The following is a 20,736-nucleotide window of genomic DNA, read 5'->3' on the forward strand; positions in this document are numbered from 1 at the left end:
CCTGCACAGTGCTGCTCTCTTGGGATCATGATTTGCTTCATGTGCACTACTCGGGTGCTGCTCTTTGCCAGTGAGCCTCCTGGTGAGGACACCTTGCATCTTGAAATGACAGCCACACCTGAACTGAGCATCAGCTTTCACTTCACAATTTGCTGAAAGGTGATTTATGCTTGGGGACAAATTGCAGCAGCCATGATCAGAGAGAAATGCAGATGTGTGTGCTGTGGAGCAGGCAGCACCTCCAGGAGGGCTGTTTGCACTGCCTGAGGTTTTCAGACATCCACAGAGCAAAGGTTCCTAACTGCCCAAGGCAGGCTCTGATACTTGCATGTGCTGGTGGACTCCAGGGTCCTCACTGCTACGGATGAACTGAGCTGAGGTTTCACTGACCACATTTTGACTAGTTCAGAAAAATGTTTCTCTAATTCCCTTTTCTCTAGTGTCTGGGAAGTGGCTGTTGGGGTTTTTGGTTGGGGTTGCTGGGTTTTTTTACATCTGTGTTTAATGGCATGCTAAGTGTTATAAAATGTCAGTAAAAAAGAAGAAAATGTAAAGTCATTAAGCATTTGACATTTAAGGACATGGTATTCTTAATAGTTTTAATACTTTATAATTTTATTCTTTTGCTATTATCTCAGGACTTCATTGGAAACAGGAAGCAGCATCTCAACTGATCCACTCAGGTACTGTAGTAATACAGATGTTAATTTTAAGTTTGAAGTAATAGAAATTAACTCCATGCTGTATCAGCTGAACATCACATAACTGTATCTTACAATGCATGGCCAGGAAAGGCCTTGACCAAATAGCTGGATCTTTCTGTTTGAGAGGGGTTGGTTCACTCAGTACCAGGATTTCAGTTCTAGCTTCAAACAGTGTGTTCATTCTCAGAGAAATGTGATGGAGAGAGAAGGGGAGGTGAAGTCATGCACACACATGGGCAAACCATCCCTCTCTCTATAACCTGGATTGGGCTGAAAACATGTGACTGTTCCTGGCAGTTTTTTACTGCTCTGAGTGAACAATACTGATTGTGTCAAAGTCATTCATGTTTTCCGTTGCTCAGCATTTTGATAAAAGCACATGTACAAACTTCAGAGAGTGCTGTCAGATGAGTCAGGGCAGCAACTGAGATTTTACTTTGATCACACAATTTAGGAAAAAAAATGCTTAGCACTGTTAACACTGCATATCAAATGGGCACCTTGCATCTTTTATTCTCACAGTTGCACATTAAAGAGTGCATCAAAGTCACAGACTTCCTTTGATTAGGTGGGGGCAGAGTCCCTTCCCATCAAACTGACAGTTGTTTTGGTAAAAGGTTTCCCTTGGAGATGTTCTGGATTGAGAGTGTGACTTCTCCCCACCTTGTGTAGCTTTAAGCTTGCTTGAACAAAACATTAGTGGGAACTGTTCTTTTTAACCTTATGCAAATCAGGGGCTTTCTCTATTATTAATCTTCCGTTATTTTCTAGTGTATGTTCTTCTGAAAGTAAAGTCTTATTATCATTTCCTAAAAACACTTCCCCCCCACCCAGTGCTGTAATATTAGCTTTGTTTTCAGCTCAGCAACACTGGACACTGTTCAGTCATGACTGTAGTTTTGTTCCCATCTCCCAGTTTGCCTGGAACACTGTTTCTTTGTATGGTAGGACAATGCAGGAAACAGTGTTAACTTCCCCCCACCCTCCTTTTCTGCAAACTTATTTTAGCAAAAGCTTCATCATGTAGCTAGTTTATGCTTTGCCATTCTCTGGGATAAGGTTCCTAGAACCAGGTATTGCTGCCATGTTTATTCCAGGCTAGATAATCTTTGTTAAAATAGAAGATTGTATTGCAGTGCTTTTCTGGTGGAATTTTTTCCAAGGGAGAATATCAGTGAGAAAGATGGGGAAGAATAAGCTAGATAAAAGAAGTGGTGAAATCTTAACATTTGGTGGGAAAAGGAATAGGGAGTGTTCTTTGAATAGGTTGAGTTGCACTGAATAGACGTGTTTTCTAGAAGCTGCAGCGACTGGACCATTTTAAATTCCTTGCTTTAAACTATTCTCAATAAAATGAGACCATGTGATTTAACATCCCAGTGTGGCCACTGCCCGTGCTGCCTGGGCACACCCAGGATGTGTGAAGTTCAGTGGCACGGGCTCTCATTAGTATGCACTCAGTGGGGAGCCCTTTCTTAAGCCTCCAACAGAGAGATGCAGACTGGCATGGAATCCCTGATTGCACTTCTTTATATTTCAAACAATAGGTTTATAAGAGCTTATACTCCACTTTCTTTTTTTTGGGGGGGAAAGCTGTAAGTTATCAGAGATTTTGAGACTTTCCTCTTCATCCCATTCACTTTTATAAAACCTTTCTGCTCAGGCATTTCCTAAAATGATTCAAACAGATAATCCCGGGAATAGCTGTAATTTTTTTTCCAGAACTGTCTTTATAAAAAGTTATTTGCAAATAAATGCACTTGTAATGTAGCAAGTGCTTTTGAAATTTGAGAATTGAGGTGAAACTAGATATGGGAATTACCAGATAAGGATGCAAAAATGTTGCTCTTGAACTACAAACAAAATAATTTTATGATGCTTAAAAACTCTAGATTAAAACAATCACAGAGGAGACATTAAATAAACATCCAGATTATAAAGGCTAAACTAGTGATTTTTTTCCTAGGGTTAAATAATTACTTAAGAAAGTACAATGAAAGATAGAAGACTTATTGTTACTGAGTGTGATCTTGTGAACCTGTTGAACAAATTTGCATTTGAATGACCCATAAAATTGAATGTACCTATTAATATGAACCTGTCAAGTGTCCTGTCAAGCAATTAGTATTTTCTAGTCAGGCTACTTTTCATAGAATCATAGAATCCCAGAATGGTTTGGGTTGGAAGGGACCTTAAAGATCATCCAGATCCAACCCCCTGCATGGGCAGGGACACCTCCCACCAGCCCAGGTTGCTCCAAGCCCCATCCAACCTGCCCTTCAACACTGCCAGGGATGGGGCAGCCACAGCTTCCCTGGGCAACCTGGGCCAGGGTCTCACCACCCTCACAGTGAAGAATTTCTTCCTAGTATCTAACCTAAATCACCCCTCTTTCAGTTTAAAACCATTACCCCTTGTCCTCTCACTATACAACCTGGTAAAAAGTCCCTCCCCAGCTTTCCTGGAGCCCCTTCAGGCACTGGAAGGTGCTCTAAGGTCTCCCTGGAGCCTTCTCTTCTCCAGACTCAACACCCCAACTCTCTCAGCCTGGCTCCAGAGCAGAGCTGCCCCAGCCCTTGGATCATCTTTGTGGCCTCCTCTGGACTCGCTCCAAGAGCTCTATGTCATTCCTGTGTTAAGGGCTCCAGAACTGGACACAGTTCTCCAGGTGGGGGCTCATGAGTGCAGAGTAGAGGGGCAGAATCACCTCCCTTGACCTGCTGGCCCTGCTGCTTTCGGTGCAGCCCCAGACACTTGGCCTTCTGGGCTGCTTGTGCACATTGCCAGCTCATGCTGAGCTTTTCCAAGTTCCTGTCTCCATCAACAAGGTAAGTTTGCCCTTGAATCACCACTCTTCTAGTTCTCACCTGCTCTGGATCATTGTCACCCATGCTTCTGATTTTGTTAAATTTCAGTTGTATGTAGATTGCCCACCAGACAGATCCATTTGTTTCCCCTGGATTTATTTACACAGCACTTGGAGTCTGTGAGATTAGAGAATAAGGGCTAATGTGAAATTTCCTTATGCCCATTATAAAGAGAATAATATGTACAAACTGGCATGCTATATATGTGTGTGTGTGTACATTTTGTTTTGCACAATTTATTTCACAGTCTGCACAGTATTTGTTTTGGATACCTTGAGCTGGACTTTCAGCTGATACCTGAAAATATATAGTTTCTTAATATCTAAATCCTAATGTGAGCCTTCTGGAGTGTTTTATTACCAGATGTTTCAAATGATCCAGCAATTTAAATGTTTAAGCTTTGCAGTTATTTGTGGCGTATTTGTCATCTTCTGTAACTAATTGATCAACTAGTGTTTAGAGTTGAGAGAACAGACATGCAGAAAATATATTTAGCATTAAGAGAACAGCAAATTTCTTACTATTCTACTTTATGAAATGTTGGCTTGGAGGCTTAATAACCAGAAATGAAGGATAGTATCAAATGATGATTAATATTCATCTGTGGGGGAGTGCATAAATCTGAGAGCTGTTTGAAGCAAAATAACTTTGTTTTACGTTACTGGAGCATTTCTTGGCAGCAGAGCTTCCCTTCAAGTAAGGAGCAGGAGGAAAGGGCTTAATTTTATGTCCCTGATTCTCTGGGCATCTCTGTAGAGCTTGTCACCAGCATGCCTGGCTGTCACAATGGTGCAGCAGAGCCTGAGAGCTCTGTATGAACACAGCTCTTCCATTCTCCCTGATTGGGAAGGGATGGTTGCTGAAGTAGTACCCAGAAATGCCCAAGAGGGCCAGGAAGAGGGATCTGGTTTGCCAGAGTCTTGACTATGAAAGTATTCCTTATTCTTTGTAGGAGCAGCCCAGGACGTTTTCCCACCAACTTGCATGTGGAAACTCTTTGGTTTCCAGTATCAGGAAAGGGACCTGACGTGCAGGAGCTCTGTGTGCTGCTGTGTTCTGGGAGCAGGGAGGCCTTAGAGCCTCCCAGGAACTAGGTCAGCATCTATTTGGTTGCACAAAGTCTTGCTTTGTACACCTTAGGTGTGTTTCTTGTATGATCCCCACTTTTTAATGTGGTGTCCATCAGGGTGTCATGGAATTAGTATAGGAACCAGGCTATGCTGGTCCCATGATATTCCTGAGCTCCAGATCACTATCATGAAGTTTTTTGTGTGGCTATTGAAGTATTTAATGCTGGAGTGAATGGAATGCTGCTGGAATGAAAGACTCATGGAGAACTGTTTTCTTACTGCAGGGTTATGGTTTCTGTGCTCTGTGTAAGTAGGTGGGTGCTCTGTTTTTCTGGGCAAGTGAAATGTTTTTCAGGAGTGTTCCTGGTATATCGCTGTAGGGGTGTAAGTATACTAAATAACAGTAGTTCAATTTATGTACTTTATGAAGGGTTAAAGATGACGTAGTCAATTTGCCTGGTGTCCCCAACCCCAACATTTGAAATCAGTACACTAGGACCTCCAGCTGGCACTGCCTTCATGCTGGGGTGATTGTTACAACACGCTCCCTCATCAGTGGTTGTTTTGCTTCAGCCTCCGAGCTTCGTGGATTGACAAGACAACCATCCCTAAAAAAGGAGGTGTTGCACTGGATGATTTTCACTTTGCCCTTTTTTAGTGGCTGTTTCTGAAAGACTTGTCAGAGCCTTCAGTGCAGCACTGCTGCCAGAGCTGCCTCTGCACAGCAAAACTCAGAGTGACTAGAAGTTTTCAGCTAACTACTCACTTAGATACCAGCGCTGAAGCTGCAGCACATCCAAAAATCCCTACTGCTGTTAGGCCTGGGAATTGGAAGTCCAAGGTTTTGCTGAATGCCTTTCTGAAAGGACAAGTTTTAGATCCAGGGTGAGCGTGAGATGAAGCTTAATTTTCTTTGTTGTTTTCCTCTGGAAGACAAGTAAAAATGAGGCGGGTGCTGAGAGCACGGTGCTTTTCATTTGCAAAAGTCCTAATTAGCATTTTCTCTGCATGCAGTGCAGTATAATCAGCATTGGTTGCTGTCAGAAAATTCATGGGTACATAGCTTCTCCTCACTGAAAGTCCAGTATTTAGAAGTAATAAAGGTGAAAAATAGGGTGGTGGTTTTTTTTTTTTGCTTTATTTTTTTTGCACAGTTTATGACATAGAGAAAGAAATTGCTTTGCAATGTAAAGAGTCAAAGGGTAAGTTTTCAGAAAAGTCTCAATTAATGATCAAGTCTATGGATGCTGCCTCTTGAGCTTGTTTCAGCATGGCTTTCCCTTTTTTCCTTGATCCTGGGAATGGGGTTATGGGGCAAGGCATTCCATGCTGCTGCTTCTAGTTTTCTTTCTTTTTTATTCTTCTTTTTTTTTCTTCTTTTTTTTTTTTTTTTTCCTAAGGAATCTCCAGAAATTCAGACAGAGGGATGTTCCAAGAGGGAAAACTCAAATATTTGCCTGTTCTTGGAAATAAAGGGGGAAGGGGCTCCATGTTATCCTCGTGGCAGCCTTTGTAGGCAGCAGCACCAGGGGGGCAGAGAGGCTCGCCAGCAGGCACTGGGTCTCAAGGGCCTTTCATCCATCTCCTCTTCAGATAAAGCTATCCCTGGAAAACAGGGGCTGGAATGAGGAATGAAAAGCTGGGATGGAAAATTTGGATACGAAAATCTATATATCCTTAGCCAAGATGGCATAATTGTCTTGAAAATTGCCAAGCTAATGAAGCCCAAGGGAGTGTGAATTCAGGAAGAAAAATAGGCTGAAACTTGCACAGTGTGTCATATTGTCAGGGGACTTGCTTCTCATGAGCAAGCAGGAGTGGTTTCTTTGCAGCTTGGATGCTGGTCTGACAGAGATCACCAGGAGTGGATACAGGCAATTAATTATTGTAAGGAGAATCCTTAAAAATACATTCATTTTTAAAAGGCCCAAATGAACTGCACCTCACATTGGGGCTTTCTTGTGCAAGTTTCTTCTTTCATCATCTATTTGTTCCCACCACTCACCCCACACTGGACAATATATTTTTAGGGGAATACCAGGCTTAAGTATTTTTATAATTTAATTTCAAGTGAACTTCCTTAAACTGGTTTTCTAAGAAGTTGCAAGGCCTTTATGTAACTGAATAGTGACAATGAGTAAAACTGGAAAGCAAAAGGATCCCTAAATATGGCTGATTATCCAGGCTCTGGGGGAACTAGGTATGTCTTCATGGAGAAGAGCCTCAAGTTAAGCTTTTGGGATTTGATTTTCTTTTCATATTTTGAAAACGGCGTTTACCATGTGTGGTAGTTTTGTGTGGTTTCTTTTGTAAAACCACCTGTCGGAGTGTCAGGACCTTTGCTTTCAAGTATTTCTTCAGATATTGGTACTGCTGTTGTTGCAGTTAAACTCCTGTGTTCCTGGTACCTCCGATACCATCACAAGCTGTCCTAAATGTTCACTATGAGTGATTTTCAACAGCTCGGCAGTATGAGAAACACCCAAATTGTAATTTCTGGGAAAGTAAACAGTGGGGAACTGGAGGTAGGAACTGGTGAGTCTCCACTAGGACACTGGTTATTATTTAAAACAACAACGTTTATAAAATGATGAAGGGGTGCTGAAGTCTTCTCTGGGTGGTGCCAGGAAGGTTTCCTGCGAGGCAGCCCTTCTTGTCGGAGCATCCAGCTGGGCTGTGGGAGCTCCTGCAGCCTGAGCCTGACCCCAGCACAGGGAGGGGAGAGGAAACAGGGGGAACCCGTGCGAGACCTGGGCCAGTGCCCTCGGGTCCCGCTCTCTGTGCCCTCGGGGTCCCGCTCTCTGTGCCCTCGGGTCCCGCTCTCTCTGCCCTCAGGTCCCGCTCTCTGTGCCCTCAGGTCCCGCTCTCTCTGTGCCCTCAGGTCCCGCTCTCTCTGTGCCCTCGGGTCCCGCTCTCTCTGTGCCCTCGGGTCCCGCTCTCTCTCTGCCCTCAGGTCCCGCTCTCTCTGCCCTCGGGTCCCGCTCTCTCTGTGCCCTCGGGTCCCGCTCTCTCTGCCCTCGGGTCCCGCTCTCTCAGCCCTCGGGTCCCGCTCTCTCTGCCCTCGGGTCCCGCTCTCTCTGCCCTCGGGTCCCGCTCTCTGTGCCCTCGGGTCCCGCTCTCTGTGCCCTCGGGTCCCGCTCTCTGTGCCCTCGGGTCCCGCTCTCTCTGTGCCCTCGGGTCCCGCTCTCTCTGTGCCCTCGGGTCCCGCTCTCTGTGCCCTCGGGTCCCGCTCTCTCTGTGCCCTCGGGTCCCGCTCTCTCTGTGCCCTCGGGTCCCGCTCTCTCTGTGCCCTCGGGTCCCGCTCTCTCTCAGCCCTCGGGTCCCGCTCTCTGTGCCCTCGGGTCCCGCTCTCTCTCAGCCCTCGGGTCCCGCTCTCTCTCAGCCTTCGGTCCCGCTCTCTCTCAGCCCTCAGGTCCCGCTCTCTCTCTGCCCTCGGGTCCCGCTCTCTGTGCCCTCGGGCCCCGCTCTGTCCCCGCCCTGTCCCCCCCCCGTCCCCTGCTCCCGGGGTGTCCCGGTCCCCGCTGCCCGGCAACGCCGGCGGGGCCCTGGCTGCGGGGGCCGCGCACCATGTGGCTGCGGTGATTAGTTTTCCTTCACACAGAGCTAACTGGCCAAGTGTGCTGGGAATAAGATAAGCATAATTTGGCTGGGGAGCGGGGAGGGTCTGCACTTCTGCCTGCCTTTTCCTTTTTTTTTTTTTTTTTTCCCCTCCCCTGTCATAAGGAGCCCACAGTTTTCATAGGTGCTGGCAGACAATGCAGCTGATGTGATTTACACAGGAGGGGCTGATTAACCGAGTTGTGTGCTGCTCTATTTAAAAAAAGGGAAAAAAAAAAAAAAAAAGGCTGCAGTTCCCATGTGATGGGATCATAGCAGTGCTGTGATTAGAGGGCAGTTGTTGTCAGATCCGATTGAGATAATTGCTTGCATTTTCCGAAGTTCTGTGAGCTTTAAGGATGCTTTCCAAAGGTCCTTCAAAAACCTTGGCTGGGAGATATACATGTTGTTTGACCAGAAGGCTTTTAGAATGGCCTAAAATAGCCAAAAGGAGAAGTGGGATTTCTGTGTAATAGCAGTGATCCCGGTAGTACTGGGGGCTTTTGGAAGGATAAACTGCAATCAGGATCAAAGAGCACACATGAATTCGTCTCCTTTGTGCGACTGCCTCTTTGTATTAAAGTAGGATACTGTAACTGTGCAGGTGCTGTGCCATGTGCATGACTAGCTGCATGTGTCGGTGGCAATTAGAAACACTTCTGCTGCAGCAATAAGGAGAGAGGAGTGTGTTGGACTGGATTGGAGTCATTCAAATCATAACAAAAAAAGTCTTGTGTTGTTCAAACCTAGCTGCAGACTGCAGTTGCTGCAGCAGAAGTATTGGAAAATGCTGAAGTTAAAGGCCTTCTGCTTGGATTACTGGCAGTTTTTATGTCTCCAGCCTCTTCACGGTTTCTATAAAAGGTAAGAAAACATTAACTCTGAAATGCTTTTCAGAACTGCACATGATGCCACCAGTGCTTTTACTTGCTGTTCTACTCTGTTGCTGAAAGGCAACTATGCAGGGGAAAGGGAGTGGTGGAGAATTAATGAGAACTTGTGACAAAGATTGTAAAGTTGTTCTTTTTTATTGCATTAATTATCAGCCACTTTTGTCTCTCTGCATGCAGATGTGAAAGGTGATGCTGCTGCTTGACTTTAACGTTTACTTTAAGTCACATCATCTCAGCCAAGACTCAGTTATTACTTTTTCTTCTCTGATATTTTATCCTTTGGCAGGGTGGCTTGTGTTGTGTGCAGTGTAAAGACTGTAAACAGCACTAGGAGATTAATTGAAATGTCGTGGAAATTTATGTAAGATGCTGCTCTTTTTTTTTTTTTTTCTTTTTTTTTTCCCCAGAGATATTCAGTAATATAATGGTTCATCTCTCCTCTCCCCCCAGCACAAAGTGCAGCTCAGAGTCGTTCAGCGCAGCGGGCACTTCGCTCAGGCAGGTCTGACACGCAGCTTCAGTGATTGATGGTGGATTGTGACCATAAAGAATAGGGCTGGGTGTCAGATGCATGGAGCTTGCCTATTAAATGGAACAGCAAAATAAGCAATTCCATTTAACATCTCCCTGAACTTACCCCTGCTGCTGTTTAATCTAAACTTCTGCTTTCTTGCTCTTGATTTACGCTACTAAGTGGAGGGAATTGGATGTATTTGAATTTTCTGGGGGGAAAAAGTGGGAACCACTTCATTGTTCACAAAACCCATGCAATTCTTTAAAACAGGATTCTGTCCTTGTTATGTACACTTTCTGGGCTGACTACCTATTGTAAGCCTACAGAAAGTGCTTTGTACTAAATGCTAATTGCAGTTGAATCTTTCATGCAGTGGCTGGAGGCTGGAAAAGGGATCCGTTCCCATCTTTTTCAAGTTTTCAGGGGTGCCCTGCACTTTCTGGCATGGAGTAATATCAGACCTTCATCTGTGACCACTGGCTTGTGAAGTTTCAAAAGATAGCTTTATTCTCCTCTTCTTGCAGCTTTTCAGAGATTTCATTTCTAAGCCAAAAAATTCCCAGCTTACTCCCAGCCCATTGTAATGTCTTCCTTGCTGAGAAACCATATAAAATAATAGAAATGTAGCCAGACTGTTCTGACACAAATAAATGCGACTAAACTAAAGGTTTGTGTCTCGGATTCCTGGCAAAACCCCGGCTTTGTTGCAAACAAATTACTCTAGAGTTATTCTGTGTCTCCTCTGCAATAGCTGAGGACTGTCCATTTATCTCCTTCTAGCTAGTTAATTTGCCATCAAAACCTGGATGTACTTGAGCCCTTCTCCTGGGGGAAGTTTCAACTGTCTAATGTTTTAAAAAAAATACCTTATTGACAAACAGTCACAAACAAGCAAATGATCCAGGGTAACAAAGCTAAATGCAAAGAAGTTCATACTAGAAACTTTCTTGAGACTTACTTTCAGTTACCTCTTATTAGTAACTGTGGATTGTTTAAGATGCTCTTGGAGAAGAGACAAGGGGCTGTGGGGGAGTTCTGTGTGTGCACAAGTGTGTATATTTCTGATTTTTATGTATATAAATAAGATAATCAAAACAAGACCTGAGTAACAGGTCCATTACATGAGTCTTACTGCATGACTTTTTACTATTAGCATTAGGGTTATTGCCTGCCCTGTGCTGTACTTTGATGGTGTGGGACAAGATGTGTCAGAGAATGCAGACAGGAGCAACCCTCAGGCATCCCTGTCTGACATTCCCCTGTGTCACCTCTGTGACCTGGTGAGCAGCCATGGCTTCAGGTGCAGTGACAGGTCCTGGGGAAGCAGTACCAGCCCCCTGTGCCCTCCCCATGTACAGGTAGTGCTCTGACAGCAGCTGACTGTTCGGGGCAGAGGGAGGCTGTGGAATAGCTGCCCACTTCCCACTTTAGCCATGTGTTCCTGATCCTGTGGGGTGACTCAGACTCCTGGCTTGGCCATGAGAGCTCTGCTCATTGCTCCTCACGCCCTCCCCCTCCCAGCAGTGCTTGGCAAGCCATACATGACAAGAACCATGACTGTTCTCTTTCCTTTTGTGGACTGAGCAGAGCATGACTCTTATTTTCAGTTGCTGTCAGTGCACAAAGCTGTGGAAAATGTTTCTGGTTGATTCAGAAGCCCTGTGGCTTGCTGCTCTGTGTTCAGAAATCAAGCTGTGGTTTTCAGCTTTTGTTACTCAGGGGAGTCTTGTGGGATCATGTCTGTTGCCTGACTTGGACAATTCTGGTTTATGGTATGATTCTGGGAGCCACTTGCATGGAACTTCACATCTGTATTGAAATCCATGGATCTCAAGAGAAGTCCATGGAGGATGTGCCAGGCCTTGCAAGTTTCTTGCCTAGCAGTGTTCCCTGCTTGTGCTGGTTGTGTGGTGGGGTTTGGACTCGTGATGTTTGGCAAGTGTGCTGCTTCCTCAGACCCTTGAGAACAAGAGGCTCAGGCAGCCTGCAGGGCTGGCCTGTCCCTGCTGCCCAGAGCTGTGGGGCTGGGGAACAGGGCCAGTGAGCCCATGGGGACACTGCACCAAAGTAGTGATTCTGACTACTGGGACAGCGTAAAACCGGGACAATCTCTGCCTTCTGGGGTGCTGGTTTTCAAATGTATTCAGGTATAGAAGGTAAAATCCAGTTCCAAAGCTCTTTGCACCATGCTGTGCATGTGCCATTCCTGAAGAGGAGCCCAGCTAAGGGCAGGCAGCCAGCCTGGAGCAGAGGGCTTCTGGAGACTGTTCTGTGAGGATTGGTTCAGGCAGGGGTATTTCCTCAGCACAGCAAGGGGGAAATAGGAAAAAATAGACCAACTGCACTTTTAGTCTGTTTCTTAAATTTGGCAGCAGCTTCAGGAGCCAGGGCTTTGCCCATTGCATGGATATTCACTAAGCAAAGTTACTGCAGGGCAGTGAAGCTGATGCCTCTAACAACACGTATGTAAGCCAACAGCCTGCTTTTATCTGAGTCACATCAGATTTTATATGGCAAGCTGGGGTCTGGGGTAGAAACCTGCTGCAATAAATGTTTGATGATTCACTAATTTATATATTATTTCGACACTCTGTTGCCATTAACACTGAGTGCATTTGAGTCAACCCCTCACTGAAGTTCTGGTTCTCAATACCCTTTGAATACAAATGCTAAAAGTGTGGAGATATATTTCTTTAACAGACTAAAGTGTAAGATGAGCAAATCACTGTAGGGTTTCTGTGGGATTTTGAGGATAAATGTCTCATGGATTATTATAAAATCATGTGACTTCAGGTTTAGCATGTGAAAGTGAAGATTTTCCTTAGCCAGTGGGTGCATCGTGCTGTGCTCCTGCCAGCTGGTGTGTAATAGCCCAAGCAAGAAATTGTTACCATTACCAGTGCATTAAAGATAAAGCATGAGGTGAGAAAATCTGTGACCGGCCGTGAAGGCGACTATAATCTGTAGAGCTGGGAGGGGGGATTTTTCCTCCCAGAATGTCTTCTCTCTTCTTGCTGAGATAAGGGTATTGTAAAAAATATAAAGAAAGTGCCATGTTTTTAAAGGCTGCTTGGCTGGAATCCAGCTGTTTGGAAAAAAACCCAACAACCTGGTTTTTAAATTATTTATTCTCACTTTTCAATTTTCTTTCAAGTTTGGTCCCTCTAAAGGAGGCATGACTCTCTTACAGAACAATTAGGGCCATTTCTAGCAAGCATCTGATGACAGCCACCCCCATGGAGTAAGAGAAATGAGCAATGACTGTTTTTTTGAAGCAGGTATTAATTGAAATTATTTCTACTAGACTTCAGCTGGGACTAGCAATCCAGCATTGTGATTCAGGATAGACTGAATCATGTGCTTAAGCCCCTCTCCAGCAAGAGTAAGTCTATATTTTGGTCCGTGATTCAGTCCCATTAGGATGTTTCAGTGATGAATATAAATGAAAATGCTTTCATAAATTTGTTTGGTAGGAGCAGCGTTCTGCTGCCATACTAGAACATCACAAAGTAACTGGGTGTTAGCAGCTACTTAAAGCCACTCTAATATTGCACTCTGCAGGGCACCTGCAGCTCTGTGCTCATCCTCTTTCCCACTCTCTTATCCAAGACAAATTTGTAGCTTTTGAAGCCATTAAAGGAATTGCCAGCCTTAATTCAGATGCAGTTTCAAAGACAGCACATGTGCTTTAAATGATCTATGTCAGGATTGTCCTCTAGGTTAACTCTTTGTTAAAAAGAATGTGCTTTGATAGTCTTTGTTCCTCATTTCTGGTGTTAACAGCATGGATTCTGCTTCTGGGATTCCGTGAGGAGGGTTCAGATGTGCCAGATGACGTGCTTGCTGACAGGCACGGAGCAGCACTGCTGTTTCTTGAAGGAAAATGCAGCATAAAAAAAGGTGCAATAACTCAGTGGTCACGCGTTACTCCCCAGTTGAAGGGAATGCTATTGTTAAATCCATCATTTAAAAACAGATTTAATTAAAAAAAAAAAACAAAACCATGGTAGGTAGTTTGTTACATACAATACTATAATCCTGTATTCCTGGAAACAATCACTGGATGCTAGTTTAAAATCTCAGTAACAGTGAGTAGGGAAAAAGTATCCTTAGGTTCTAGTTCATGAAAGCAGGGAAATGTTGCTCACTTATCAGCACTGATGTCAGTTGGTTTGCTTTTCTTCCTACTGTCACATAAATTGTGAGCTCCCTTGCAGTATCTTGAACAAAACAATAGCAAAGTGGGTGGGAAAAATTACCAAGGCTTTGTCTTGAACTTGCACTTAGAGTTCACCATATATGTTGTTAGAAACAAATAGTTTTCTTTCACTTGACAGTGACTTCATCCAGAGCTGGGCTGAGTCATGTGCCCATAGACACCTCTCTCTGGAGGCTCCTGTTGGCAACGTTTATGCAATTGCAGAGCAGCTGAGAGCATAGAAGTCTCTCCTTCCTGCAAATCCACCTTCCCCTGGAAGTGCAGCCTGCAAGCAGTGCAGGTTGCAGTATTCCCACATTCAGCAAAAAAATTATTAAAAGGAAACCCTCAAATCAACAAAATAGCAGAATGCCTTAAAAAAAAAACAAACAACAGAGGACTTGTCTAGACTGAGGGAAGTAAAGGAATTGCAAGCTGAGTAATTTAAATTAAAATACCCGAAATACCTGTTAATCTGGTTGAAGCCTTCATTGTAATGTAATTAATGCTACTTTGTATCTAAAAGAGCATCTTCCATTTTTAGAGCAAGTGTTAAAAAAGCCTTGTTCATATGCCTTAAATTCATACTTCTGGTTTGTCTTAACTTTCCAGGCTGCTCTTCCTTCCTCCCTGGTGGCCAGAGATCTTACAGGATCCCTTAACTTCCCATCCCCTGATTTCACTGAGGTGTGCAGTGGGACTTGGGCATTGCTGAGCAAAAATCCTGCTCAGATACATAGGGCTGAGCGATTTCTCTCTCCTTACCACTGTTGTAACTGATAAACTGGGTTTCAGACTGGAAGTATTTCTTTGTGTATATGCCTTTCTCCTTTCTGCCTCTCTGCAGCCTTCGATAAGTTGAGTCTAGCCTTTCTGAAACCTTCCTTTTCTTCACCTCCGTCCCTCTCGCCCAGGAACCATCTGGGAGTCCTCAGGTTCTCCGTTCCTCACACTTGTACAGATTTTAACCTTCCACAAACAGAGCTTGGAAGAGTCACATGAGGATTTTGATGATCTGTGGTATGTGTGCTGGGGCTGTCGCAGCTGTGGGGCTGATGGTGCCTGCCCTTCAGCTGCACCCCTAGAGAGCACGGTGCTTGCCAGGCTTTTCTTTCTCTCTCTGCTGTATTTAGATGCAACTGATGGGCAGACCCTAGAGCAGTCACATTTTAATTGTGTCCTTGGCTATGTGCCGTGCAGAGGGGGATTGGAAGCTTTCTGAGTTGCCTTTGATAGTCTTCCAAGACTAAGTCACAGAAAAGAGAGTCTGGGAGCACGGGGGAGGCCTGGAGGCAGATGAGGAGTCTGTCAGAAGCTGCAGCTGGAAGGGTGCTGCAGGGGCCTCTTCGGAGCAGCACAAACTTGCCAGCTTGTTGGGGATGCCCTTTATCAAAATGCCAAAATGATGCTGACTTGATTCTGCAGGAGCCCTGCTGTGTGGATTGTCACTGTATGAGCTCCCAGAAAACCCTGTGTTTTGCACACTCTTAGGAATGTTTGTGGAAAGTCAGAAAAGAAAGTTTAAAAGGGAAGGAAAGAAAATACAGTGAAGGCTAAGGAAGAAAAAAATGAGTGGTTAACATATTTTATTTAAACCCCATCTCCTATCTACTAAAAATGTTGCCTTGTTACAAGTTGAAGGTCTAAAGATACACTCTAAAGCCAAATAGTCTAAAAAGCCACAATGCTTTCCAGTCTAAAAAATTAAAAGCCATCTATTTGTAAGACTTCTTTCAATCCTTAATTGGTAATAGCTGTTGCATAAAGGGAGTGTTACCTAAGTTAAAAATAGGTCTGGAACCACCCTGACAACCAAAAACCTGCTAGCTCTAACACATTTTCCTTTTGTCAAATGACCTATGCATTCAATCTGTGTAATAACAGAAATGCTGTTAAATTCTGTTTTGTGACAATTTTGTCCTGATAGAAACTTTAGAAAAATAAGCAAATTGGTGCCTGTGCTCTTGAAGGCTGCAATGTGCTTGCTTCCCTCTCCCCAGGAATGTTACACTGACCTAATTTAGGATGAGCCTCTGCACAGTTAAAGGAGTAAGGTTATCTTAGCTGCAAGCATCTCGTGTGTAAAGCGATGCAGGCATCCGGAGCACGGGACTTTATCACAAAGCAAGTCAGATAAAGTGTCCTGGGTGCTCAGGAACTTGCGTGACAGGGGCTTGACACTCAGAGCTCCTCTCCCTGGTTGGTCCACCAGAGCACTCTGCTTATCATGCAGGACTTTATGCAGAATATGAAAGAATCTCAGGAGGAGGGGACAATAATAGAAAGTGAGACTCCAAATTAAGAGCTGTCTTCAGATTAATGTCTTTTGAAAGTAACATACCACCTGCAACATGTAAAGGAACCTTAGCTCTAGCATTTTTAAATACTTAGAATTATTTATGTCTCCTGTGATATCTTTGCCAACAGCAGCTTCGTTTCCCATGTAAAAAAAAAAAAAAAAAGGAAAAATAGATTAAAATCTTCTGTTATTTTCTGTACCTTACCTCTCTACTTCCCTCCACCCCAACTGTTTGGGGTTTTTTGTTTGCTTTTGTAGGACCCCTTAAGTGCTCTCCAACACCCAGTGGGCTGATAGTTGCTCTGGGTTCTCTTAGCAATCAAAAAAATGGGAGAGTCCTATTACTGTTACTTAACTGTGTGGTACGTGCCTGGAAGTGGTCAAGTTGAGGGCTCCGACAAACAACTTGTGGTTAATTTTGGTTTTGAGATATTGATTCTTCCAACTGCTTTGATTCTCCTGCAGCAGCTCACTGCTTCTGTGTCCAGTCAGCAAAACAAAAGCTGTGTGTCTCCTCAGCTGTTTCGGGTCATCTTGGTGCAAACTCACCTGCATCAGCAGTTCCAGGCAGTGCTGCAGGCAGCAGGCAGCCCTGGGAGCTGACTTGGCAAGAGGAGCAATGACCCCTGGGCAAGGCTGGGATGGCACAAAGTGGATCCACCTGCAGTTTCCTCAGCTGTTTTCTCAGGCCTCAGCCACTTGAGAGTGCTGCTATCATAGTATTGTCTTTGAATGAGTGATTGCAACTGTTGGAATTAAAGATTTCTTCCTAAAAAAAAATAAATAGATGCCAAGTGTTTTACAAAGTTGAGAATTGCTTTCCCTGTTTTACAGGCAGGGAGATGCAGCTCCAGGGCACCTGGTCGGTCCACCCAAGGTGGAAATAAACTGGGGGAAACTTAGGAACAATGTGATCATCTGAGTTGGGGGGCAGCATTTCATGGCTGTGCCTGTCAATACATCTGTTGAAAAGGAAGCAGTCACTCAGTGTCCTAGGGAGATGTAATGGTGCTGGGCTTGGAAAAGTCAGTGTACTGAAGTGGGAAGAAATGCTGGAAGGAGGCAGAGCTTCTTGCACCCTCCTGTTGCAAGTTGGCAGGATGAAGACAGCTTGTCATACGTGACCATTAGCAGGACCCTGTTGTGGGTCCAGACACAGTGGTGCTGACTTGGCTGGAACCAGAACTGTGCTGCAGGTGCTTGCAAGCAGGGCATAACCAGTCAAGCTTTCTAGGGAGCATAATGGGAGGAGGGAAATCAGCAAACTAGGTGTATCCATTTGGGGAGTTCTGCCTCATACAGAGCACAGTCCCACGCATGGTGTGACTGGGTGGGTGCAGTGATGTCCTGTGAATGGAATCTCGTGTTATATTTCAAGGGGAAGAGATAACTGAAGTTTTCATTGCCACACCCAAAGAGGAATAATAAACCAGCCAGGCAGCAACTGTCTCCAAACAGCCCTTGTTACCAACCCGCAGTCTCTGCATTGGCTGGGATTTCTTGGCCAAATGGAATCATCATCACAATAGATTATGATTGATGTACAAAATGGAAAATCCATGTCAAAGACAGACATGATGCCAAAAGGCCCCTGTAGTGCTGGGGCTCATCTTGACTTGTCATACAGTGAAAGCAAACACAGCTTCAAAAAAGGAGGTTCATTTGATATGCTAATCTGTGCCTTGTTTCAGGCATAGTAATGTCACTGGGAACAAAGGAGGAGAAAGTAAACAGCTAAGACAAAAGGGTCTTGTTGGTGCTGGAAAGTTCTATTTCTGAGTAAGATTTTTCTTAATGTTGGGAAATCGTAGATCACTCACTTTCCTCTTTGATACCCATTCTGTTACCTCCTTGGTAATCATATTATGAAGGAGCTTTTTTTAGAAAAGGCAGCCCATTGTGAGAGACAGAATTAGCTGTAGGTTTTGATTAATCACCAGTTCTTCACATCTGTGCATGTACAGATATCATCAGCTATTAGCTGATGCTCTCAGCACCCGTGCTTGGTCAGATGGAGCATTGTTCTCCCTCCCCTCCTGAAGCTTTTGCAGGATGCTGTTAGGTTTGAGCACACCTCTCAACTATCATTTCAAGGAGCATTTCACAGCCATCTGTTCTTCATATTTACCTCAGAATAAATAACATTTATTTACATCCGAGATTTAATCATAGAACTGAAATACTAGAGTCATATTAACCCATTATGTGATTTGCAGAGTGTTCAGCATTTTCTGGACATCTACTGTTTTGTCTTTGCAGCTTGTCTGTCATTTCTATATTCCAAACTTGGGCCTGCCATTCCCTGCAGAATTAATGCTTGTTTAGTGAAGGGCTACCTTGATTTTCCCAGGCCTCACTGGGAATTAGCACAGGAGCTGAAATACTCCCTCCAGTATTCCACAAATAGTCCCTTTACCATGGGAAATGCAGCAGCAATGCTTTTAAAAACATAAAAAACAACAAACCCCCTACAAACGACCCCACAGCTTCTCAGTTCTGTCCTATGATGTATCACGTTAATCATTTTGGCCACCGTGCACAAATTTTAGAAACATAGATGAAGAGGTTGATTAAAATACTGTTCTTTTGTAGTTTGCATCCACCTTAATCTATCTTTAGAGACGGATGCTGGTATATACCAGCAGATGCTGGTAATATCAAAGTACTGCAAGCAAAGATGAATCAAGGAATGTATGATCTAAATACATCAATTGCATTAGATTCTGAAGTGTAAGTTCAAAGAGGTGTAGTAGACACAACTGAGCTTGCTGTTTGATACCTTGATACTATGCAGAAGATGAATGCCTGGTTTTATACTCTCTATATAATGAGCTTGTTTATGCTAAATGAAATATTTCAAGTGTACACAATGCAAAAATCAGAGAATCCATTTTGCAGGCACTTCATCTCCCAAATCTGCAAGTGAAGGCAGTGGACAGGGTTCAGCTGGTCTGCCTGAACTTACGTGGCTTTTTCTGTCATTGAAATGCATTTCAGTGTTAAGAACAGATGTATAACTTTTCTAATGTAGTTTTTCTTTATTGAGCCTACTGATTTAAAATGCATAACATGCTGGGGAACTTCTGACATTTTAATGAGCCATCACTAGCTTATTCCAGGAACAGTTGTCAGAAACCCCCCAAAACAGAGCATATTGCAGAGCAGCAGTAATGGTCACGAGATCCTAGATGAAATGGGCATGTACAAAGTAGAGTTGTGCAACAGAAAGCAGATACTTCATCATGTAAGGGTACTGTTCTGTGAAGAAGTAGCATGAACTTAATTTCTTGCTTAGTTAAGTTTTATAATATAAATATGTATCTAATGCCTTTCATCTGGAAGAGCTCCTGCTAGTCGTGCTTTTGAGCTCTTTGTAGAGGAGAGCGTGGTTGGTCTAGTGGGCTGGGCGAAGGCTCAGGAAAGTTTAATCTGTCATAGCAACAACACTAACTTTCAGGGTGGTCTTTGAGAAACCAGGGCAGAATTTAAAGTACTTGTCCTTCAGTTAAAGAGATTAACAGTAGTTACAACAACAAAAATAATGCTTTTTCTCTAAGGTTGATTCCATGTGAGTGTGTGTTGAGGCTCAAATGCTATTCAGACTTTGTTAATAAATGCTGTGTGTTTATACTTACATGTGCATCATGAATAAGTTGGGGTTTGGGTTGGGGGGGGTTTATCAGATCTTGCCATTTTATTTTTGGTGTAATTTATAGGCTAAATGTCATAGCTGATAGTCACTATTGGAAGTCATAACTTTGAATGTGTTCAAATACGGGTTTGGAAAATGACTCATTACTTCTTTTGGCACTAAAAAGTTTATTACACTGCACAAGAAATTTTGCAAACAGCTGAGAGTTTATTCAGCCTAACCCATTTGATTTAGTGTGTAGTTGGTAAGCATTTACAGTTCTAAGTGCTTTTCTAGGGCTGTGTTACTGGAGTGATTTTTTTTTTTTTTTCTAAGTGGAATAAATTGGAATAACATTTTGTAGGTGCTGTGTAGGTACGTTTTTCTTACTTGACAACTTGGAGCAATATTATATGTAGCTTTCTGAACAGCCTCTAATAATCTCCTCTGACTTGCAAATAATGTAAACAACGAGTCTTGTAAATCATGAAGAAAGGAGTAACCCGAGACTTCAGATGAGAAAACTGGCTTCTCTCTGAGTTCCTTGGAGTGGAGGTCGGAGGAATCACTTGGAAATCGTGAATCAGTGCTTGGCTGCTGCATGAACCTTGGACTAACTTTGTGGTGTGCTGCTGAACTGACTTGTTCCTTGAGTTACTTGGAAACTTTTTCACTTTGCAAACACTTCAGAGAAGGTCATGAAGGGAGATGGCAGTGCCATGTGGAATCTGATGTGGAAATACTGCATTTCTGTCAGGACAATCAGGTACGGTAAGAATATATAAAACTTTATTTTGTGGTAAGGCTGAAAATTGCATGTGTTAAAGTTCGTGGGTCCTGCTACTTGTTGTACCCTGTGCTGTTAACTCTTAAGTAGTCTAAGGTTATGATTAGGCTAGATTCTTACTTTTCCTTATACTAAAGCTGTGAAAAGGAAAATAGAAGGTTATTGTGAAAAAAAAC

At 43.7% G+C, this 20,736-nt stretch overlaps 1 protein-coding gene across 2 annotated transcripts in view; it reads left to right on the top strand.

Annotated features, from left to right (window-relative positions):
- Window positions 1-638: 638 nt before the first annotated feature.
- IQSEC1 (IQ motif and Sec7 domain ArfGEF 1) overlaps window positions 639-20,736 on the top strand; it is a 158,530-nt gene continuing 138,432 nt past the window's right edge. The window contains exon 1 of one of the 2 annotated variants that reach the window (XM_051627459.1): window positions 639-683. Coding sequence is in view for 1 of the 2 variants with exons in the window: in XM_051627460.1 (XP_051483420.1) it covers window positions 9,026-9,102 (77 nt within the window). In the remaining variant the exon portion in view is untranslated. Of the gene's footprint in view, window positions 684-8,563; window positions 9,103-20,736 lie in introns of those variants that run through there. The other variant, XM_051627460.1, reaches the window with a different exon arrangement.

This window comes from Apus apus, chromosome 9 (assembly GCF_020740795.1).
Source record: "Apus apus isolate bApuApu2 chromosome 9, bApuApu2.pri.cur, whole genome shotgun sequence".
Lineage (NCBI taxonomy): Eukaryota > Metazoa > Chordata > Aves > Apodiformes > Apodidae > Apus > Apus apus.